Source organism: Neoarius graeffei, chromosome 26, assembly GCF_027579695.1.
Source record: "Neoarius graeffei isolate fNeoGra1 chromosome 26, fNeoGra1.pri, whole genome shotgun sequence".
NCBI classification, from domain to species: Eukaryota; Metazoa; Chordata; class Actinopteri; order Siluriformes; family Ariidae; genus Neoarius; species Neoarius graeffei.
In genome coordinates, this window is record NC_083594.1 from 1,347,161 (window position 1) to 1,365,774 (window position 18,614).

Sequence of the window (18,614 nt, forward strand, 5' to 3'; positions counted from 1 at the left end):
TGTATCAGAACGAGTGCATTAATACAGGCGGCTGCAAAAGTAAGTATACAGTAATGAAAAACAAAATGTCCGTATGATATGAAACCTAGCAGCACTATTATAATAGTGGGATAATCCTTACTGCAGCGGCCTGTATAAACCTGCACTGCTGTCAGAGAGAATCACTCAACTCCTTCTGACCAATCAGAGTCCACAACTCAGCAGCGCACTCAGCTCCTCTCACTGCTATCCCAATGAAAAGTTCTGCCCATCAGCTTTCTGCAAAGTACTTTCAGTTTCCCTTTCTGTGAAATGTGAAGTGGGTATAAACAGAGAGGACACACTGTGACGCAGCACTCACTGTCTGTAAGTAACTTCACCGAAATCTAACATTTTATTTCAAGATTTGATTTCTGAATGAGAGTTTCTGGGAGAGATACTGTGCCTAAACACGACAAACTTCTTTTAGTTGGGCACTTCAGTATCCATGTCTACTGTCCTGCTGAACTCTTGGTGAAAGACTTTTTATTGCTTCTTGACTCTTGAGTTCCTCCAGGCGGTTGAGGCCCCGACACACAGACTGGCTCACATTTCTGCTGTTATCTGTTCATCATGCTCGGAGTCACGGGGTCACTTTTGACAGCCGTCTTGAGTTTGATAAACAGATTAATTTGTTTCTGTCAGCTGGGACTGCTGGAGGAGGTCAAACCTTTCCATAGCAAAACCGAGAATGAAAACATGACTCATGTCTTCATGCTGAAATTCACTATAAAGTGGTATCAGTTCTTCTCCTTCTTTATGTGTACCTACTAAACAGGGCCGTGAGATTTATTAATGGGAAAGTGTAAGCCTGAGCACATTACACCTATTCTGACCTCCCCTCGTTGGCTGCTTGAAAAATGTAGAGTTTAAAACTTTATTGTTTATAAGTCCCTGAATGGTTTAGCACCATCTTATCTTGCTGAGCTCCCGGTTCATTATGCCCCCAACCGAAGGCTCAGATCTTCTGATCAGTTGCTGCTGGTCATCCCCTGATCCAAGCTGAAATGAATGAGGGACCGTGTCCTTGTGGTTGCTGCTCCTTGGCTGTGGAACAGCCTACAGTTTCAAGTGAGCTCCACAACCTCGGTAACGACTTTTAGGTCTCAGCTAAAAACATCTTCACGAGCATTTAACTAGTTGGACATTGTCAGCTTGCTTTGGTGCTTGACTGAACTGGTTTTTATTAATTTTATGGTCCATTTTTTATTATAACTACAACTCTGCTGGTTATCTGTAGCTATTCATTTTTAATATTTTAGGATCTCAATACTATTTTGTTCAGCAGTTTCTATATCCCGGTCCCTGTTTTTACGTCTGTTCAGCACTTTGAGAAACACCTCGGTGTTGTTTAAATGTGCTTTAAAAATAAAGATTGATTGACTGACTGACAGTCATTTTAAAATACTATAACGACATTTAGGTGGACAAACTAAAAGCTTTAGTGTTAATAATGAATGTGAGACAGAAATAGAGAGTGTGCAGGTCAGTAAAGCTGGACACAGTGATCAGGAAGAGATCCTGCTTCTGTTTTCTTGTTAGATCCTGAACACTTCCTCATCCTGCTGATGGAATGGAGTTGGACAGCATGCCTTTTGTCCTTAATTGCTTGATGATGTGTGTAAAGTTCTCTTACACTCCTCCTCTGAACAGTTTTCCGAGAGTTTAATCAGTAACACACACCATCATAAAGAAAATGGTGGAAAATCAGGAAATGGATTGATTTCTTTTAAATGATTTTGATTCCAGATCTGAAGCTAGAAGTGGAAATAAACTTTCATTAGTCATGCACGAGCCGATGGACGTCCAAAATTCAACTGATGTAAGTATCCCTTTAATAATATAAACTTATTTTAAACTTTATCTTTCCTTATTGTATTAAATGTGTTTAAACACTGTAAAACTTTTCACTGTGAATTTATAGTAATTAACTGGCAGCAGCTTCACCAGCAAAGTACTGGAATTTTTGCAGTTCCTTACTGTATTTTAGAATTACAGTATTTTACTAGAAATAAATGTACAATTCTTTACTGTATTCTTGTAAATTTACAGCACAATACTGGTCACAGTTTTGTCAGTAAATTACTGTGTATTTACAGTATGTAGTCTACAATACTGTAGATTCAGACACAGCTTACATACTGTAAATACACAGTAATTTACTGACAAAACTGTCAGTAAATAATAATAATAATAATAATAATAATAATAATAATAATAATAATAATAATAATAATAATGGGACAATATTCATTATGCAGTTCCTTCTCAAATATTTCCTGAAATAAAAAAAAACAAAAACAGTGCAACAAGCGATACCTGAATAAACCTCAGCTCCCTGCCTGTTATTGTTTCTTTGCTTCATTCGTTTTAAAGATTTACAATTTTTATTTAAATGACAGTGCATACAATATTTGGTAACTCGCAGTGACAATTTTTATTCATTTGTTTGTTTGTATTTACAAAAGAACATCAAACTAGCTGTTTGTAATTAACCTGCTGCGGAACAGCAGCAGTCTGGGTTTGCATGAGTATTAGAGCAGGGACGTGAACACACAATTATACTGTTTCTGTTTTACTGAACAGTATAAAACTGGAGCTCCAACAGTGTGAAGAAGAAAAGCCACTGGGTTTAGTCACTGAATGAGTGAGGGAGGGAGTAAATAAGTGAACACATGACTGGGTGAGAGAGGGTGTGTGTGTGTGTGTGTGTGTGTGTGTGTGTGTGTGTGTGTGTGTGTGTGTGTGTGTGTGTGTGTGTGTGTTTTCACTGCTTCAGATGGGTTAAATGGAGAGAAAGAATTTCACTGTGCTCTAATGTAATGTGAAAAATAAAGGCTTTAAATTCCTAAATTTTAACACACACACACACACACACACACACACACACACACACACACACGCTAAATATCATAAACTGAACATTTTCACTGCAAAACCAAAAATTAGATATGATGTGTATTATGATGTGAAAATATAATGAAAATAATGAAAATGAAGATAATGAAAAAGAAATGCAGCGCTCTGCATTAACACAGCTGTACAGCACAGAACTGAAGGCATTATACAGCCATCACTACAGAAATGTTAAGACTCAGATTATTTTTTATCCCTTAGATATAAAATGTGATTATTTCACTTTCCAATTTGCACAGTATTTTCCAAACAAAATTCTGTATGTTGTTTTATATTACAGGATCTGAATACGTTGGATCTGAACACACTGCATCTGAACACATTGGATCTGAATACATTGGATCTGTATACATCGGATCTGTATACATCGGATCTGTATACATCGGATCTGTATACATCGGATCTGTATGTGGCGGCTAATCGGACACATCTCTCTGCTGCTTCTCAGGTTAATGTCAGTTTCTCAAAGCATCATGAGTATTATCAGGCTAAACTCTGACTTTAGCGAGTGTAAATTTTCACTGTTTTTTTCTCAGCTGAGAGGAAATTGGTTCAGATGGTCAGTAATGTAAAAGAAGTTTGTTGAAAGAAATGAGTTTCTTCTCTTATTGACATTAACACCACAGGAGTAATGATGATGGAGATACAGAGACGTTCCACCACCATGCTCTGAAAGCGCAGGCAGCTTGATCAGTAAAAGCGTGTTGAGACAGTGTTCAGTGTTCCTCTAAATATCTACTGTATGTTTCATAATAACTGGATCATGGGAATTCTGCAAATATTATAACATTTATTCCTGCCTTTAAAAAAACACATTAGGATCCAACAGATAACGATGGACTAGAACCCTCAGCACCTCAGGATGTTGCAAAGGTTTATATAAAAGTGCACTGGGAAGGAGAAATACCTTCAAGGTGGAAAGCTCATCTGCAAAAAGCTCTTCAGTCCTGGTGTTCTCAGCAGTCTTCTGAATGCACTATTAAAGGACTTCAGCTTTCCGATGATGGACGCACTGCAGAGGTGGAGATCACGCCATCAACTGGTGAGAAACTGCCTTTATTTTGTTGCAATTCTGGAAACTGAATAGGATTTATCAGTGTTACGGTAAAAATAAACAACATCATGAGCAAATTTGTCATTTTGTTTTTATTTTATACTTAAAATGTATTTTCCACATTTCTTAACAGCTTTACAGGGAATAAAAACTGCAACTTTAAAATTCAAGCAGTTTCCCAATAAAACTGCCACAGTAGACTTTCTGGAAGATGCACCAAAGTCTGTGGATAAAGTTTCCAGGCTGAAGGTAAATCTCTGTTCATATTTTCCTTTCCTAAATCATTAAACTGGGAAAAAAGCAAATTTTCTTTTTTCATGTATCAAATGTTTACAAAATTTTGCCATTTCATATGACATACAGTGGTGCTTGAAAGTTTGTGAACCCTTTAGAATTTTCTATATTTCTGCATAAATATGACCTAAAACAATATCAGATTTTCACACAAGTCCTAAAAGTAGATAAAGAGAACCCAGTTAAACCAATGAGACAAAAATATTATACTTGGTCATTTATTTATTGAGGAAAATTATCCAATATTACATATATGTGAGTGGCAAAAGTATGTAAACATCTAGGATTAGCAGTTAATTTGAAGGTGAAATTAGAGTCAGGTGTTTTCAGTCAATGGGATGACAATCAGGTGTGAGTGGGCACCCTGTTTTATTTAAAGAACAGGGATCTATCAAAGTCTGAGCTTCACAACACATGTTTGTGGAAGTGTATCATGGCACAAAGGAGATTTCTGAGGACCTCAGAAAAAGCGTTGTTGATGCTCATCAGGCTGGAAAAGGTTACAAAACCATCTCTAAAGAGTTTGGACTCCACCAATCCACAGTCGGACAGATTGTGTACAAATGGAGGAAATTCAAGACCATTGTTACCCTCCCCAGGAGTGGTCGACCAACAAAGATCACTCCAAGAGCAAGGCGTGTAATAGTCGGCGAGGTCACAAAGGACCCCAGGGTAACTTCTAAGCAACTGAAGGCCTCTCTCACATTGGCTAATGTTAATGTTCATGAGTCCACCATCAGGAGAACACTGAACAACAATGGTGTGCATGGCAGGGTTGCAAGGAGAAAGCCACTGCTCTCCAAAAAGAACATTGCTGCTCGTCTGCAGTTTGCTAAAGATCACGTGGACAAGGCAGAAGGCTATTGGAAAAATGTTTTGTGGACGGATGACACCAAAATAGAACTTTCTGGTTTAAATGAGAAGCATTATGTTTGGAGAAAGGAAAACACTGCATTCCAGCATAAGAACCTCATCCCATCTGTGAAACATGGTGGTGGTAATATCATGGTTTGGGCCTGTTTTGCTGCATCTGGGCCAGGACGGCTTGCCATCATTGATGGAACAATGAATTCTGAATTATACCAGCGAATTCTAAAGGAAAATGTCAGGACATCTGTCCATGAACTGAATCTCAACAGAAGGTGGGTCATGCAGCAAGACAACGACCCTAAGCACACAAGTCGTTCTACCAAAGAATGGTTAAAGAAGAATAAAGTGAATGTTTTGGAATGGCCAAGTCAAAGTCCTGACCTTAATCCAATGGAAATGTTGTGGAAGGACCTGAAGTGAGCAGTTCATGTGAGGAAACCCACCAACATCCCAGAGTTGAAGCTGTTCTGTACGGAGGAACGGGCTAAAATTCCTCCAAGCCGGTGTGCAGGACTGATCAACAGTTACCGCACACGTTTAGTTGCAATTATTGCTGCACAAGGGGGTCACACCAGATACTGAAAGCAAAGCAAATGCACTTTCCAATTTGCACAGAATTTTCCATATAAAATTCTGCATTTTGTTTTATATTACAGGGTCTGGATACATTGGATCAGAAGCCATTGGAGGATCGGGCACGCCTCTCTTCTGCTTCACAGGTTAATATCAGTTTCTTAAAGAATCATCAGTATTATCAGGTTGAACACTAACTTTAGTGAGTGTAAGTTTTTACTGTTTGTTCTTGATGGTATTGTTAGATTCACAGACAGTGTGTGTTATACGATATTTTTATTTGCAGGACTGGAATAAATCAGATGAAGAAGCAAAAAATCATCCCGCTGCTGCAGATGTTACAGAGGTTAATATCACAATACATTTAACAGTTATTCCACAAAAGCGAGTCGTACATGAGCCGATAGCTGATGAGGCGCGTAGCATCGAGATGTACGATGAGATTGAGTGGAATAACTGTTTTATTCTCTCCACATTCACTGGATTTTGAGAAACAGAGCATTTTTATTTTTAGCAAATTCAGTAAATAAAAACTTTATACAAAACGTCCGACAAAATCATTTCCGCTTAGAACGTAAACAAATGGGTGAAATGACAGGAGCAATTTGTGAAAAATGTGATAATAATTCTTGAAAAATAAAAAAAGATACGTTCTTCCCATTAAATACTTTCATTCCATATTTGGTTGCTTTTTTTTGTATTTTTTGGGGTTTTGTTTTCGAGTAGAGTTTTTATTTTATCCTCGGTTGGTTCAGCAACACACTCCGCCATTTTCTTCTTCTTCAGGGTTTTTTGGTGGTTGGAAAACCAATTTAAAGGCCCATTACCGCCACCGACTGGGGTGGAGTGTGGAACAGGAGATATTGGGGGGGGAATCTCTATTCTTTTAACTACTTCTGTTTCTTTTAAATGGCTGATAATAAAGTGATATATCTGACTTGATGCGCTCCGCCATTTTGTTTTTCTCGACACACAGTATATGAGCTGATATCCTAGTAGTAGAGTAGCCAAACAGATTGTGTGATTGCTCATATCCAGTGAATGTGGATAGAATAATTAATAATACATCCTGGTCAGTGTTAATGTAGATTTTACGGAGTGTGGCCTTACAGTGTGTGTTTTTGTCTAGATGTCTTCATCAGCGTCTAAGAGTTCTGATACAACATACAGGAAACGATCAAAAAACCTCATAACGGGAGAGCTTGCGAATCAGATGAAGGTAAATATAACATTTAGTCATGAATTTAGTCAGAACTCAATCATGATGTACATATAGAGTGAACATTTATTAGCATTCGAAAGGAAAATGTCAGGACATCTGTCCATGAACTGAATCTCAAGAGAAGGTGGGTCATGCAGCAAGACAACGACCCTAAGCACACAAGTCGTTCTACCAAAGAATGGTTAAAGAAGAATAAAGTTAATGTTTTGGAATGGCCAAGTCAAAGTCCTGACCTTAATCCAATCGAAATGTTGTGGAAGGACCTGAAGCGAGCAGTTCATGTGAGGAAACCCACCAACATCCCAGAGTTGAAGCTGTTCTGTACGGAGGAACGGGCTAAAATTCCTCCAAGCCGGTGTGCAGGACTGATCAACAGTTACCGCAAACGTTTAGTTGCAGTTATTGCTGCACAAGGGGGTCACACCAGATACTGAAAGCAAAGGTTCATATACTTTTGCCACTCACAGATATGTAATATTGGATCATTTTCCTCAATAAATAAATGACCAAGTATAATATTTTTGTCTCATTTGTTTAACTGGGTTCTCTTTATCTACTTTTAGGACTTGTGTGAAAATCTGATGATGTTTTAGGTCATATTTATGCAGAAATATAAAAAATTCTAAAGGGTTCACAAACTTTCAAGCACCACTGTACAGTTAGGTCCATATATATTTGGACACTGACACAAATTTTGTTTTTTTACCTGTTTACTGAAACATATTCAAGTTATAGTTATATAATGGACATGGACATAAAGTCCAGATTTTCATCTTTCATTTGAGGGAATCCACATTAAAATTGGATGAAGGGTTTAGGAGTTTTAGCTCCTTAACATGTGCCACCCTGTTTTTAAAGGGACCAAAAGTAATTGGACAATTGACTCAAAGGCTATTTCATGGGCAGGTGTGGGCAATTCCTTCGTTATGTCATTCTCAATTAAGCAGATAAAAGGCCTGGAGTTGATTTGAGGTGTGGTGCTTGCATTTGGAAGATTTTGCTGTGAAGAAAACATGCGGTCAAAGGAGCTCTCCATGCAGGTGAAACAAGCCATCCTTAAGCTGTGAAAACAGAAAAATCCCATCCAAGAAATTGCTACAATATTAGGAGTGGCAAAATCTACAGTTTGGTACATCCTGAGAAGGAAAGAAAGCACTGGTGAACTCATCAATGCAAAAAGACCTGGACACTCACAGAAACCAACAGTGGTGGATGATCGCAGAATAATTTCCATGGTGAAGAGAAACCCCTTCACAACAGCCAACCAAGTGAACAACACTCTCCAGGAGGTAGGCGTATCAATATCCAAATTTACCATAAAGAGAAGACTGCATGAAAGTAAATACAGAGGGTTCACTGCACGGTGCAAGCCACTCATAAGCCTCAAGAATAAAAAGGCTAGATTGGACTTTGCTAAAAAACATCTAAAAAAGCCAGCACAGATCTGGAAGAACATTCTTTGGACAGATGAAACCAAGCTCAACCTCTACCAGAATGATGGAAAGAAAAAAGTACGGTGAAGGCGTGGTACAGCTCATGATCCAAAGCATACCACATCATCTGTAAAACACGGCGGAGGCAGTGTGATGGCTTGGGCATGCATGGCTGCCAGTGGCACTGGGTCACTAGTGTTTATTGATGATGTGATACAGGACAGAAGCAGCCGGATGAATTCTGAGGTGTTCAGAGACATACTGTGTGCTCAAATCCAGCCAAACTGATTGGTCGGCGTTTCATAATACAGATGGACAATGACCCAAAACATAAAGCCAAAGCAACCCAGGAGTTTATTAAAGCAAAGAAGTGGAATATTCTTGAATGGCCAAGTCAGTCACCTGATCTCAACCCAATTGAGCATGCATTTCACTTGTTAAAGACTAAACTTCAGACAGAAAGGCCCACAAACAAACAGCAACTGAAAACCGCTGCAGTAAAGGCCTGGCAGAGCATTAAAAAGGAGGAAACACAGCGTCTGGTGATGTCCATGAGTTCAAGACTTCAGGCAGTCATTGCCAACAAAGGGTTTTCAACCAAGTATTAGAAATGAACATTTTATTTACAATTATTTAATTTGTCCAATTACTTTTGAGCCCCTGAAATGAAGGGATTGTGTTTAAAAATGCTTTAGTTCCTCACATGTTTATGCAATCATTTTGTTCAACCCACTGAATTAAAGCTGAAAGTCTGAACTTCAACTGCATCTGAATTGTTTTGTTCAAAATTCATTGTGGTAATGTACAGAACCAAAATTAGAAAAATGTTGTCTCTGTCCAAATATTTATGGACCTAACTGTACAAAAATTTAGTGGAGTAAATTTGGTTAAGAATATTTTTTCAGCTGCTTTGAATCATTTTTAGAAATTTATTGAGATATTTGTAAAGTGACTGATTTATGAGGAAATGAAATGTGTTCATTGTGGAGGACTGTGCTCAGATTTCTTGTATTGATTGTTTAATATTAGTGATTATTTAGGCAGCTGGATCATAATGAACTGACTACGCCAAACATCACTCAGACCATACAGCTGTTTATTTGTCATAAATAGGCCTGTGATAGAAATCCTATAATAATAATAATGGAGGGAAAATGACAGATCATCAAGGTAACTGTCCAAAAATGGTTGCAGATGGACAAAAACTCACAAAAATGCCACTGACTTTGTGGAAAATCCTTTTTTTTTGTTGGAAGACAAGAACTGAGCTCCCTCTCAGGGAAAAGTGAAATGATTAATTTTATGGTCCTTTTTAGCTCGCCTGCTATGGAGTAAGCGAGGCAAGGTATTGTTTCCGGTGGAATTTCTTTGTTTATTTCTTTGTTTTTTTGTTAACGATATTACGGGAAAATGGCTGGACCAATCTTCATGAAACTTTCAGGATAGATGGGCATTGGTCTCAAATAGAACCTCCAACATTTTGGGGGTCATTCGGTCAAGGTTTTTATGGCTACTGCCTCATGTAGAGGTGCTAGCCACTATATCATCGTACTGTAAGAATGTAAGTGGAACAATTGCGCAGTACAGAGTGAGAGCAGTACGTGTGTGTTCTGATTAAGCATGTTCACACACAAGGTCAAGGTCACCAAAAAGTTCAAAATCATTTTTTTCATGACGTCTTCCTTCATATTCATTATAAGTGCTACCAGGCGTGGTTTGTTTTGCCTGGCAACACTTATTTCTGATTATAACTACAACTCTGCTGGTTATCTGTATCTCATCTCATCTCATCTCATCTCATCTCATTATCTGTAGCCGCTTTATCCTGTTCTACAGGGTCGCAGGCGAGCTGGAGCCTATCCCAGCTGACTACGGGCGAAAGGCGGGGTTCACCCTGGACAAGTCGCCAGGTCATCACAGGGCTGACACATAGACACAGACAACCATTCACACTCACATTCACACCTACGCTCAATTTAGAGTCACCAGTTAACCTAACCTGCATGTCTTTGGACTGTGGGGGAAACCGGAGCACCCGGAGGAAACCCACGCGGACACGGGGAGAACATGCAAACTCCACACAGAAAGGCCCTCGCCGGCCACGGGGCTCGAACCCGGACCTTCTTGCTGTGAGGCATCAGCGCTAACCACTACACCACCGTGCTGCCCTAGAGGGATTAATGATACTCTAAATTCAGAGGGACCCGGGGGATAGCTTCTTGGATTGGGCCTTGAGCGGAATGTCCCGAGCAAAGAGCCAAACCTTCTGACCAGGTTGATAATTTGGGGCAGGAGCCCTCTATTGGTCAGCCACGTACTGGTTGTGATCAGAGGAGTGGAGGAGAGTCATTCAAGTGTCCTTCCAGATCCTCTGGCATCAGCGTAGGTGGGTCTTGAATGAAGGCACAGCAATCTCATCCTCGTGGGTGGGGTGAGGAGCTCGGCTGTGTCCTTGGCAGAGCAAAGCTTGGGAAGGGCAACAAAGTGGCCTTGGAGAAAAGGTCAATGATGGTTAGGATGATGGAATTCCTTTGAGAAGGGGGGAGACCGGTGATGAAATCCAGCACAATGTGAGACTGTGGGTGGCTGGGCACAGGGAGAGGGAGCAGTAGGCTGGCTGGAGGCTGATAGGAGGCTTTGCTGCAGGCACATACTGAGCAGGTGGCCATGTAGGCCCATGTGTCAGTGTCCATGGACAGCCACCAGAAATACCGCTTGAGAAATGATGATGTGTGGCTGGAGCTGAGGTGGCAGGTGAACCAGGAGATATGGGCCCATTGGAGAACCTTGGAGTAAGCTGAGTTGGGGACAAACAGTCACCCTGGGGGGCCATTGCCTGGGTCAGGATGAGTGTGCTGGGCTTTGATGATAATGCTCAAGATTTCCCAGGTGAGTGCCACCACTGCCCAGTTGGGGGAGACTATGGTATCAGGGTTGGATGAGGGGTTCTCAGAGGAGAAAAGACAGGAGAGGGGATCAGGTTTGGTATTTTTTTGAACCAGGGCAATAAGTGATGGTGAACTCTAATCTCCCAAAGAATAGGGCCCATCGAGCTTTGTGGGAATTCAGCTGCTTGGCAGACTTAATATACTCAAAGTTCTTATGGTATGTCCAGACCACGGAAGGCTGTTTAACCCCCTCCAGCCAATTTCTCCATTCTTCCAAGGCTAGTTTCACTGCAAGGCACTCTCGGTTGCAGACATCATAATTACACTTAGTGGGGGTAAGCCAGCACATAGAAGGCACAAGGGTGTAACTTGTGGTCCAATTCACAATGCTGGGACAAGACTGCTCCCACTCCCGAGTCACAAGTGTCAACCTCCACCACAAATTGCCTTGCAGGATGAGGTTGGTGGAGAACAGGGGAAAAGGTGAATTGCCTCTTTAAATCCTCAAAGGCCTGCTTCTGGAATCCACTGGAAGGGTTTGAGGGTGGAGGTGAGCTGCATCAATGTTGTGAGCACCCGACTGTAATCCTGAATGAAGTGTCAGTAAAAGTTTGCGAACCTCAGGAACTGCTGCAGCTGCTTGTGGGAGCCAGGCATGGGCCACTCCACAACGGCTTGTGTCTTCTCAGGCTCTGCCTTGGCCTGGCCCCTTTTCAGGAGAATGAGACAGAGGGGACATGGAATTTGCATTTCTCAGCCTTGACATCAAGCTTGTTCTCAAGCAGCCACTGAAGAATGTGGCATACCTGGATCTCATGCTCTTGGGGACTGCAGGAGAAGATGAGGATGTTGTCTAGGTAAACAAACACACATTGGTTGATAAAATCCTGGAGGATGTCATTGACTAGACTCTGGAAGACTGTGGGCCCAAAAGGCATGACCTGGTACTTAAAGTGGCCCAGAGGAGTGATAAATGCAGTCTTCCACTTGTTGCCCTCCCGAATCCGGACTAAGTGGTATGCATTGTGGAGGTCAAGTTTAGTGAAGATGGTGGCACCCTGTAGAGGCTCAAAGGTGGAGCTGATGAATGGTAGGGGGTACTTGTTCTGGTTATGTTGTTCAAGCCACAGTAGTTAATACAGGGGTGCAGGGATCCATCTTTTTTTCCAACAAAAAAAGAACCCAGCTCCGACAGGGGACAAAGATGGGCAGATGAGGCCAGCAGCCAAGAAGTCACATTTGTACATTTCCATGGTTTCCCTCTCCGGCTGGGATGGATTATATTGGTGGCTAGATGGTAAGGATACCCAGGGAAGAGGTTGATGGCACAATTGTAGGGATGGTGTGGAAGTAAGGACAGGGCTCGGTATTTACTGAAGACCTCTCCCAGGTCATGATAGAATGCAGGGACTGTGTAGAGATTTGGGTCTTTGGAGGGTGGTGAAGTAAGTGAAAGCCCAGGGGGAGATCTGGTGGAGGAGAGGCAATGGTGGTAGCAGTGAGGGCTCCAGCCGGCCACCTTGCTGGAAACCCAGTCCACTGATGGATTGTGTAAGGAGAGCCAGAGGTGTCCAAGGATCAAGGAGGTGCTGGGAGAGGAGATGAGGTGGAAGCTCACCGATTCTCTGTGGTTCCCTGAAAGAAGGTGAATGGGCAGAGTCTGGTGAGTGACCTTGAATAACAGCCAGCCGTCAAGGGCATTGACTAGAAGAGGAGATGGAAGGGGATCTCAGGGAATGCTGATCTACTGAGTGAGGGCCTCATCCAGGATGTTTCCTTCTACCCCGGAATCAATGAATGCCTGGAGCTCCCAGGAGACCTGGTTGAATGAGAGTGTGGCAGGAAATTGCAGATGTGGAATGGGAAACTGAGGGGTAGGGCTTTAGTTTTGTACTCATAAATAACTTAGTTATTAATATTAGTTAGTTTTTAAAATGATGTGCCACATGATCTCGTGGATTGGTAGTGGAGGCAGATGCAAGTGCAGATTGAGTTTATTTACAGTATTTTACAGTAAAATACATCATTAATACATAACAGTGCTTAATGCCATGTAATGGCTTCTAGGTAATTTCTTGTCATTATTAAAAAAAAGAGCTTTTTTTATTAAAAGGAGTAAATTGACATCAAGGCCACATGAATGTTGCAAGCCTATACAGTATTAATAATATGGTATAAATCCACATGTACTATTTTCACACTTCGATATCATCAATTTTTAGGTCAGCTTTATATACTGGATGATGTTTTAAATATTACTTTTGCCTTCAAGTGTAAAAGCATATTTTTATATTCTTTTTAGGTCAACATGACTGTGACTGCCATAATTGATACAGAAAACTTTTCCCCAGAAATTCACTCAAAGCTCATGAAGAAGTTTAGAAAACAGCAGGTTGGAACTAAGTTACACATTTCAGGATCTTTTGCTGAAATTGATGAGTTCTACAGGGAGTTTTGTGAAACTGTAGTAGGAGCTGCTTCTAATGATGCAGGACACACTGAGATGTCCAGAGCTTCTCATGATCTTACTGTCCCTCTCTTTTTGTACTGGTACCTGAACCAAGCTTACAGGAAGGAAGTGGAACAAATTGAGAAGAAGTTTGGAGTTAAAATAAATGCAGAAAGTCATGTTTCAATCTCTGCTGAGAAAACGAATGAGAAGAGCGAGAGTGATCCTGTCAGTAGAGCTACAAAGGAGTTTTCTGATCTTGTACAGAATATTAATGAGACTCTCAAATCTGTTCATGTCCCTCAAAAACACATGGAGTCTGATATTATGAAAGAGACACTGCGTAATATTCCAAATGAACAGCACAAGCTCGTGCTAAGTCTGTCAGCAAATAACTACCTGCTGTTTGGGCCAAAAGAAAAAACATCAGTGTTTGCAAAGAGGTTACATTTGGATCAAGGTGTTTCAACATCATTTATCCCCAGCCAGTCACATAACACTGAGAGTGACATCAGGGAGACTTCAATGCAGGCCGCTCAGAACTTGGACATGGACATCAAGGACACTCAAGCTCCAGTTGAGATGGATGAGGCACACTGGCGTCTGATGAAGGTTCTAATCCTAGAAATGTAAACATTAAAATGTAAAAGTTATAATTTGGCTCTCAATAAAGTTGATAAATGTGTATTTCCATATTTTTTAGATGAACACACCTGATGCAGCCACGACTGATCCAGAAACAACTCCATCTCAGCTCAAGAAGGATGCTGAAGCTGCTTCTAATGATGCAGGACACACTGAGATGTCCAGAGCTTCTCGTGATCTTACTGTCCCTCTCTTTTTGTACTGGTACCTGAACCAAGCTTACAGGAAGGAAGTGGAACAAATTGAGAAGAAGTTTGGAGTTAAAATAAATGCAGAAAGTCATGTTTCAATCTCTGCTGAGAAAACGAATGAGAAGAGCGAGAGTGATCCTGTCAGTAGAGCTACAAAGGAGTTTTCTGATCTTGTACAGAATATTAATGAGACTCTCGAATTTGTTCATGTCCCTCAAAAACACATGGAGTCTGATATTATGAAAGAGACACTGCGTAATATTCCAAATGAACAGCACAAGCTCGTGCTAAGTCTGTCAGCAAATAACTACCTGCTGTTTGGGCCAAAAGAAAAAACATCAGTGGTTGCAAAGAGGTTACATTTGGATCAAGGTGTTTCAACATCATTTATCCCCAGCAAGTCACATAACACTGAGAGTGACATCAGGGAGACTTCAATGCAGGCCGCTCAGAACTTGGACATGGACATCAAGGACACTCAAGCTCCAGTTGAGATGGATGAGGCACACTGGCGTCTGATGAAGGTTGTGTTTCAGAAACAGATTACTGAGATTGAAGATAAATATGGAGTTCGGATTGATGGTGAACCTGTCCAAGGACTGATTAAGGTGTCGGCGCAGTCCAGAGGAACTCAGCAGGTCAATCTTGAAGCTCACGCTCTCAGAGCCTTAACTCGTCTCTACCAAAAGCTAGTCAAATCAGCAGTCACCTGTGAACTTGAAAATCCTTCCTACACTGCAAGAGTGTCCCGGGCATTTGAAAGAATTCGCCCTCACCATGCCCATGTTGGTGGAGGAGAAAGTAACGGAAGCTGGAAACTTTTTGGACTGCCAAAGCATCTCATTCCTGCTATAGATGCTATTGAGAAGATTATTGGACATCCTGTATTTGATGAGAAGACGAAGCAAATGCTTGGATATCCACGGGATTTTCCACAGGCAAGTGGGTTTCAGAGAGGACAAATGAGGCTGGATGTGAAGAGAGGGGCACATGGTCCTGACTTCAGAAATGGGCCAGAGAAGAAGTCTGATTTTAACCAAGATTTCCCAAATAAAGCAAAAGAAAACGGTAAAGAAAAAATTCATGTAATTCAGAGAGGAAAAATGGGGCTGGATGTGAAAAGAGGGGCACATGGTCCTGACCTGAGAGGTGGAACCATACCACAAAATTCTGATATTGTCCAGAAACTATTTAAAAAATCAAGAGGTATCAAGAAAAAATATAATGAAAGTGAAGAAGATAAATGTCCGATTTGCTTGGATACGTTTACTCAAAAGACAAAACTGGACTGTGGTCATGAGTTCTGTGAGGAGTGTCTGGAACGGTCAATCCAGAGCAGAGGAAAAATTTGCCCTTTGTGTCAGAAAGTCTTTGGGATATTAAAAGGAAACCAGCCGGATGGAAAAATGGATGTCAGACATTCCAGGTACCCAGAGCTCCCTGGATTTCCTCACTGTGGCACAATCACCATTTCTTACAACATACCCAGTGGCATTCAGACAGTAAGAGAACATTCTTTATTTTTCTTAATGATTATCCGACACCTCAACTCTAGCAAACTGTGATTAATTATCAGAATAAAGACACAATATTAGATCTGACATATTTAGATTTAAAAATCAATAAATGTTCATCTGCCATTTGTCTGTGTCAGAGTTCAGTGATTTGTGATTAAGATTACAGAATATTACTGTAACCATTTATCAACCTGTACTCGAGGTGATAAGTAACGGAAGAAACTTTAGGATTCCTTGAGAGAAATGGAAAGAGGAAGTCAGTGAAGTTGTGTTGAATCTGTGTGTCCTCAAAACTCATGTACTTGACAGAACAATAGTAATATACTGTACTGTAATTACTGTGAACAGGTGATGCAGGTTGCATGATCTAACTACAACATATTACAAAGCATCACTGTGTTTATTTTTATTTCCTGTAATTCTGTTCTACACTGTCTTTCTTTTACTCATGTTACAGCTCTAATCCCATTTTGTACAACTTTATTATTCAGAATGAACATCCAAACCCTGGAGAACATTACTCTGGGACTTTTCGCACTGCGTATTTACCGAACAATGCTGAAGGAAACCATGTGCTCTCACTGCTGAGAAGGGCTTTTAAGCAGAAACTCATTTTCACTGTCGGAGTCTCCAGAACAACTGGAGCAGACAATATGGTCATCTGGAACGACATTCCTCACAAGACGAATACACACGGTGGACCTCAAGGGTAAGCAGAGTGACTGCTAAATAAATTCTATAAATATTGAGTCACTGTGTCGTACCGTACATCACACACACTTAAGCACACACACCAGAATATTAAAGGTAACATGAATTTCTTCTTTCCACAGTTACGGCTATCCAGACCCTGACTACTTAAAACGGGTGAAGGAAGAGCTGAAGGCCAAAGGCATCGAGTAAAGATGAAAAATGCAGAATTCTGAAGTTATAACTGACACACAGTTTGAATATTTTAAAATAAAAAAGGACAGAATGAGATTGTAGAGTCAAAGTATATTAAAATGAATAATGTAATTAAAAGGTGCTGACTGCAAAGTCATCTGAAAATTTTACTTTTTTTTTCTTTTGTGCTCATTTTCCTTTGTCCCACAAGAACAATATCATGTGGACGAATGGGATGTGATCATTTTGATGTGCTGAGGGTCGCTTTTCTTCATTTTGGGACCGTTTTCCTTCCTCTTGAGATAAACAGTACGGCCTTACAGAAACAGCAGAACGTGAGGGAGGAGCTTTAACTAATTACCATAACTATGGAACTGCGTCACACCAAGATGGCGACGCGCGGAAAACATCGTGACTCTGCATCGACCTCGGAGAGTTTTGAGTCGCAGGGATGGAATTTGTGGTTGACATTCGAGAATCGATCCGTGAAACAAAAGACAAATATATCTTTTATCTGTTCCTGCCTTTGTGTTCGCATGTCTTTCTCTGTAAGATCAAAACATTAGGTGGATAACTCCATACTCGCTACCGTTCAGTCGAGCCCATGCACTCTAAGGCTAAGATAGCTAAGTGCTAGCTAGAATGATTTAGTTATCTGTCCAGAAAAATGACGCGTCCTCTAACCTTGCTCTATCTGACAGTTGCACTCATTAGGCAGCTTTCTTTTTCTTTTCTGCTGGAGGGAGCGCCGAGTCCGCCATGTTCGCCCTCACCGACTTGTTTTAGTTAAAAGTAGCTCAAACACACCCCACGGTGACCATGTGATATTGTTGCTCGCTTCCGTCAGCGATCTCTGGAATCATAAAATGCAGGACACTTTTTATCTCAGCAAAACATTGACACACAGGATACACGGTGTTTGTGCGCAGCAGTGAAACATCTCCAAACTCCAACAGAAACAGAACATTTTACCCAGAATTCAACTCTTGCACTCAGAACCTTTAACTACTGTATGTGTAATTTAAAGTGATGGATTTTATTTTGGCAAAGATTTAATTAATCATAAAACCAATCATACCATATAATTTCTCATGTTTTCATTTTGTTTGTATGATATTAGATCCTGGAATGGTGAGCAGTCCAAATAAAGTAATTTACTTTCATAACATGACACAAAGTTTATACATAAAAATAAATCACAAATTTTATGAAAATGTCTCAAATTTTGATCCATGACTTATTTCTACAATAAAAAAATAATAAAAAGGAACCAAGAACCATAATTTGTTCATGTCATAAAATTTACATCATAATACCAAATAAATGGCAACAATGTGGAGAAAAAGGTGGGGAAAGAGCCCAGGGCGTGGCCAGGAGGTGGAGTCAACTGAAGGGGCTGTAATAATCGCTTATGATGCTGAGAACTTAGTCGATTCAGATCATCTTGGAGTTGATGTTAAATTAAATCTGGGTGCAAATGAAGGAAGAGGGTTTTTGAAATTAAACACAGTGTCTTAAGAACAAAAGAGTTATTCTGGAAATTAAAGACGAAAAACACTCGTGAGTCCCGCCGGACACAGTTGAAACGATTTACTCCGTTATAGACGGTTTATATTGGACATAATGTTTATTACTTCATTGATACTTTGCTAGATTTCT

At 40.6% G+C, this 18,614-nt stretch overlaps 1 protein-coding gene across 3 annotated transcripts; it reads left to right on the forward strand.

The window, feature by feature from the left end:
- Positions 1-294: 294 nt before the first annotated feature.
- On the forward strand, positions 295-18,068 carry LOC132874040 (E3 ubiquitin-protein ligase DTX3L-like). 3 transcript variants are annotated; one of them, XM_060909909.1, is made up of 12 exons: positions 295-345; positions 1,768-1,840; positions 3,215-3,382; positions 3,754-3,976; positions 4,122-4,237; positions 5,809-5,871; positions 6,012-6,071; positions 6,855-6,944; positions 13,571-14,329; positions 14,421-16,055; positions 16,562-16,779; positions 16,904-18,067. In XM_060909909.1, exons 2-12 carry the CDS (start codon positions 1,805-1,807, stop codon positions 16,971-16,973), a joined length of 3,438 nt encoding a protein of 1,145 aa, XP_060765892.1. In that variant the 5' UTR covers positions 295-345; positions 1,768-1,804; the 3' UTR covers positions 16,974-18,067. The 3 variants fall into 3 exon arrangements, with proteins under 3 accessions (XP_060765892.1, XP_060765891.1, XP_060765893.1); XM_060909908.1 differs by lacking the exon at positions 295-345 and adding an exon at positions 1,570-1,635 and having other exon boundaries at positions 16,904-18,068; XM_060909910.1 differs by lacking the exons at positions 295-345; positions 13,571-14,329 and adding an exon at positions 1,570-1,635.
- Positions 18,069-18,614: the final 546 nt, after the last annotated feature.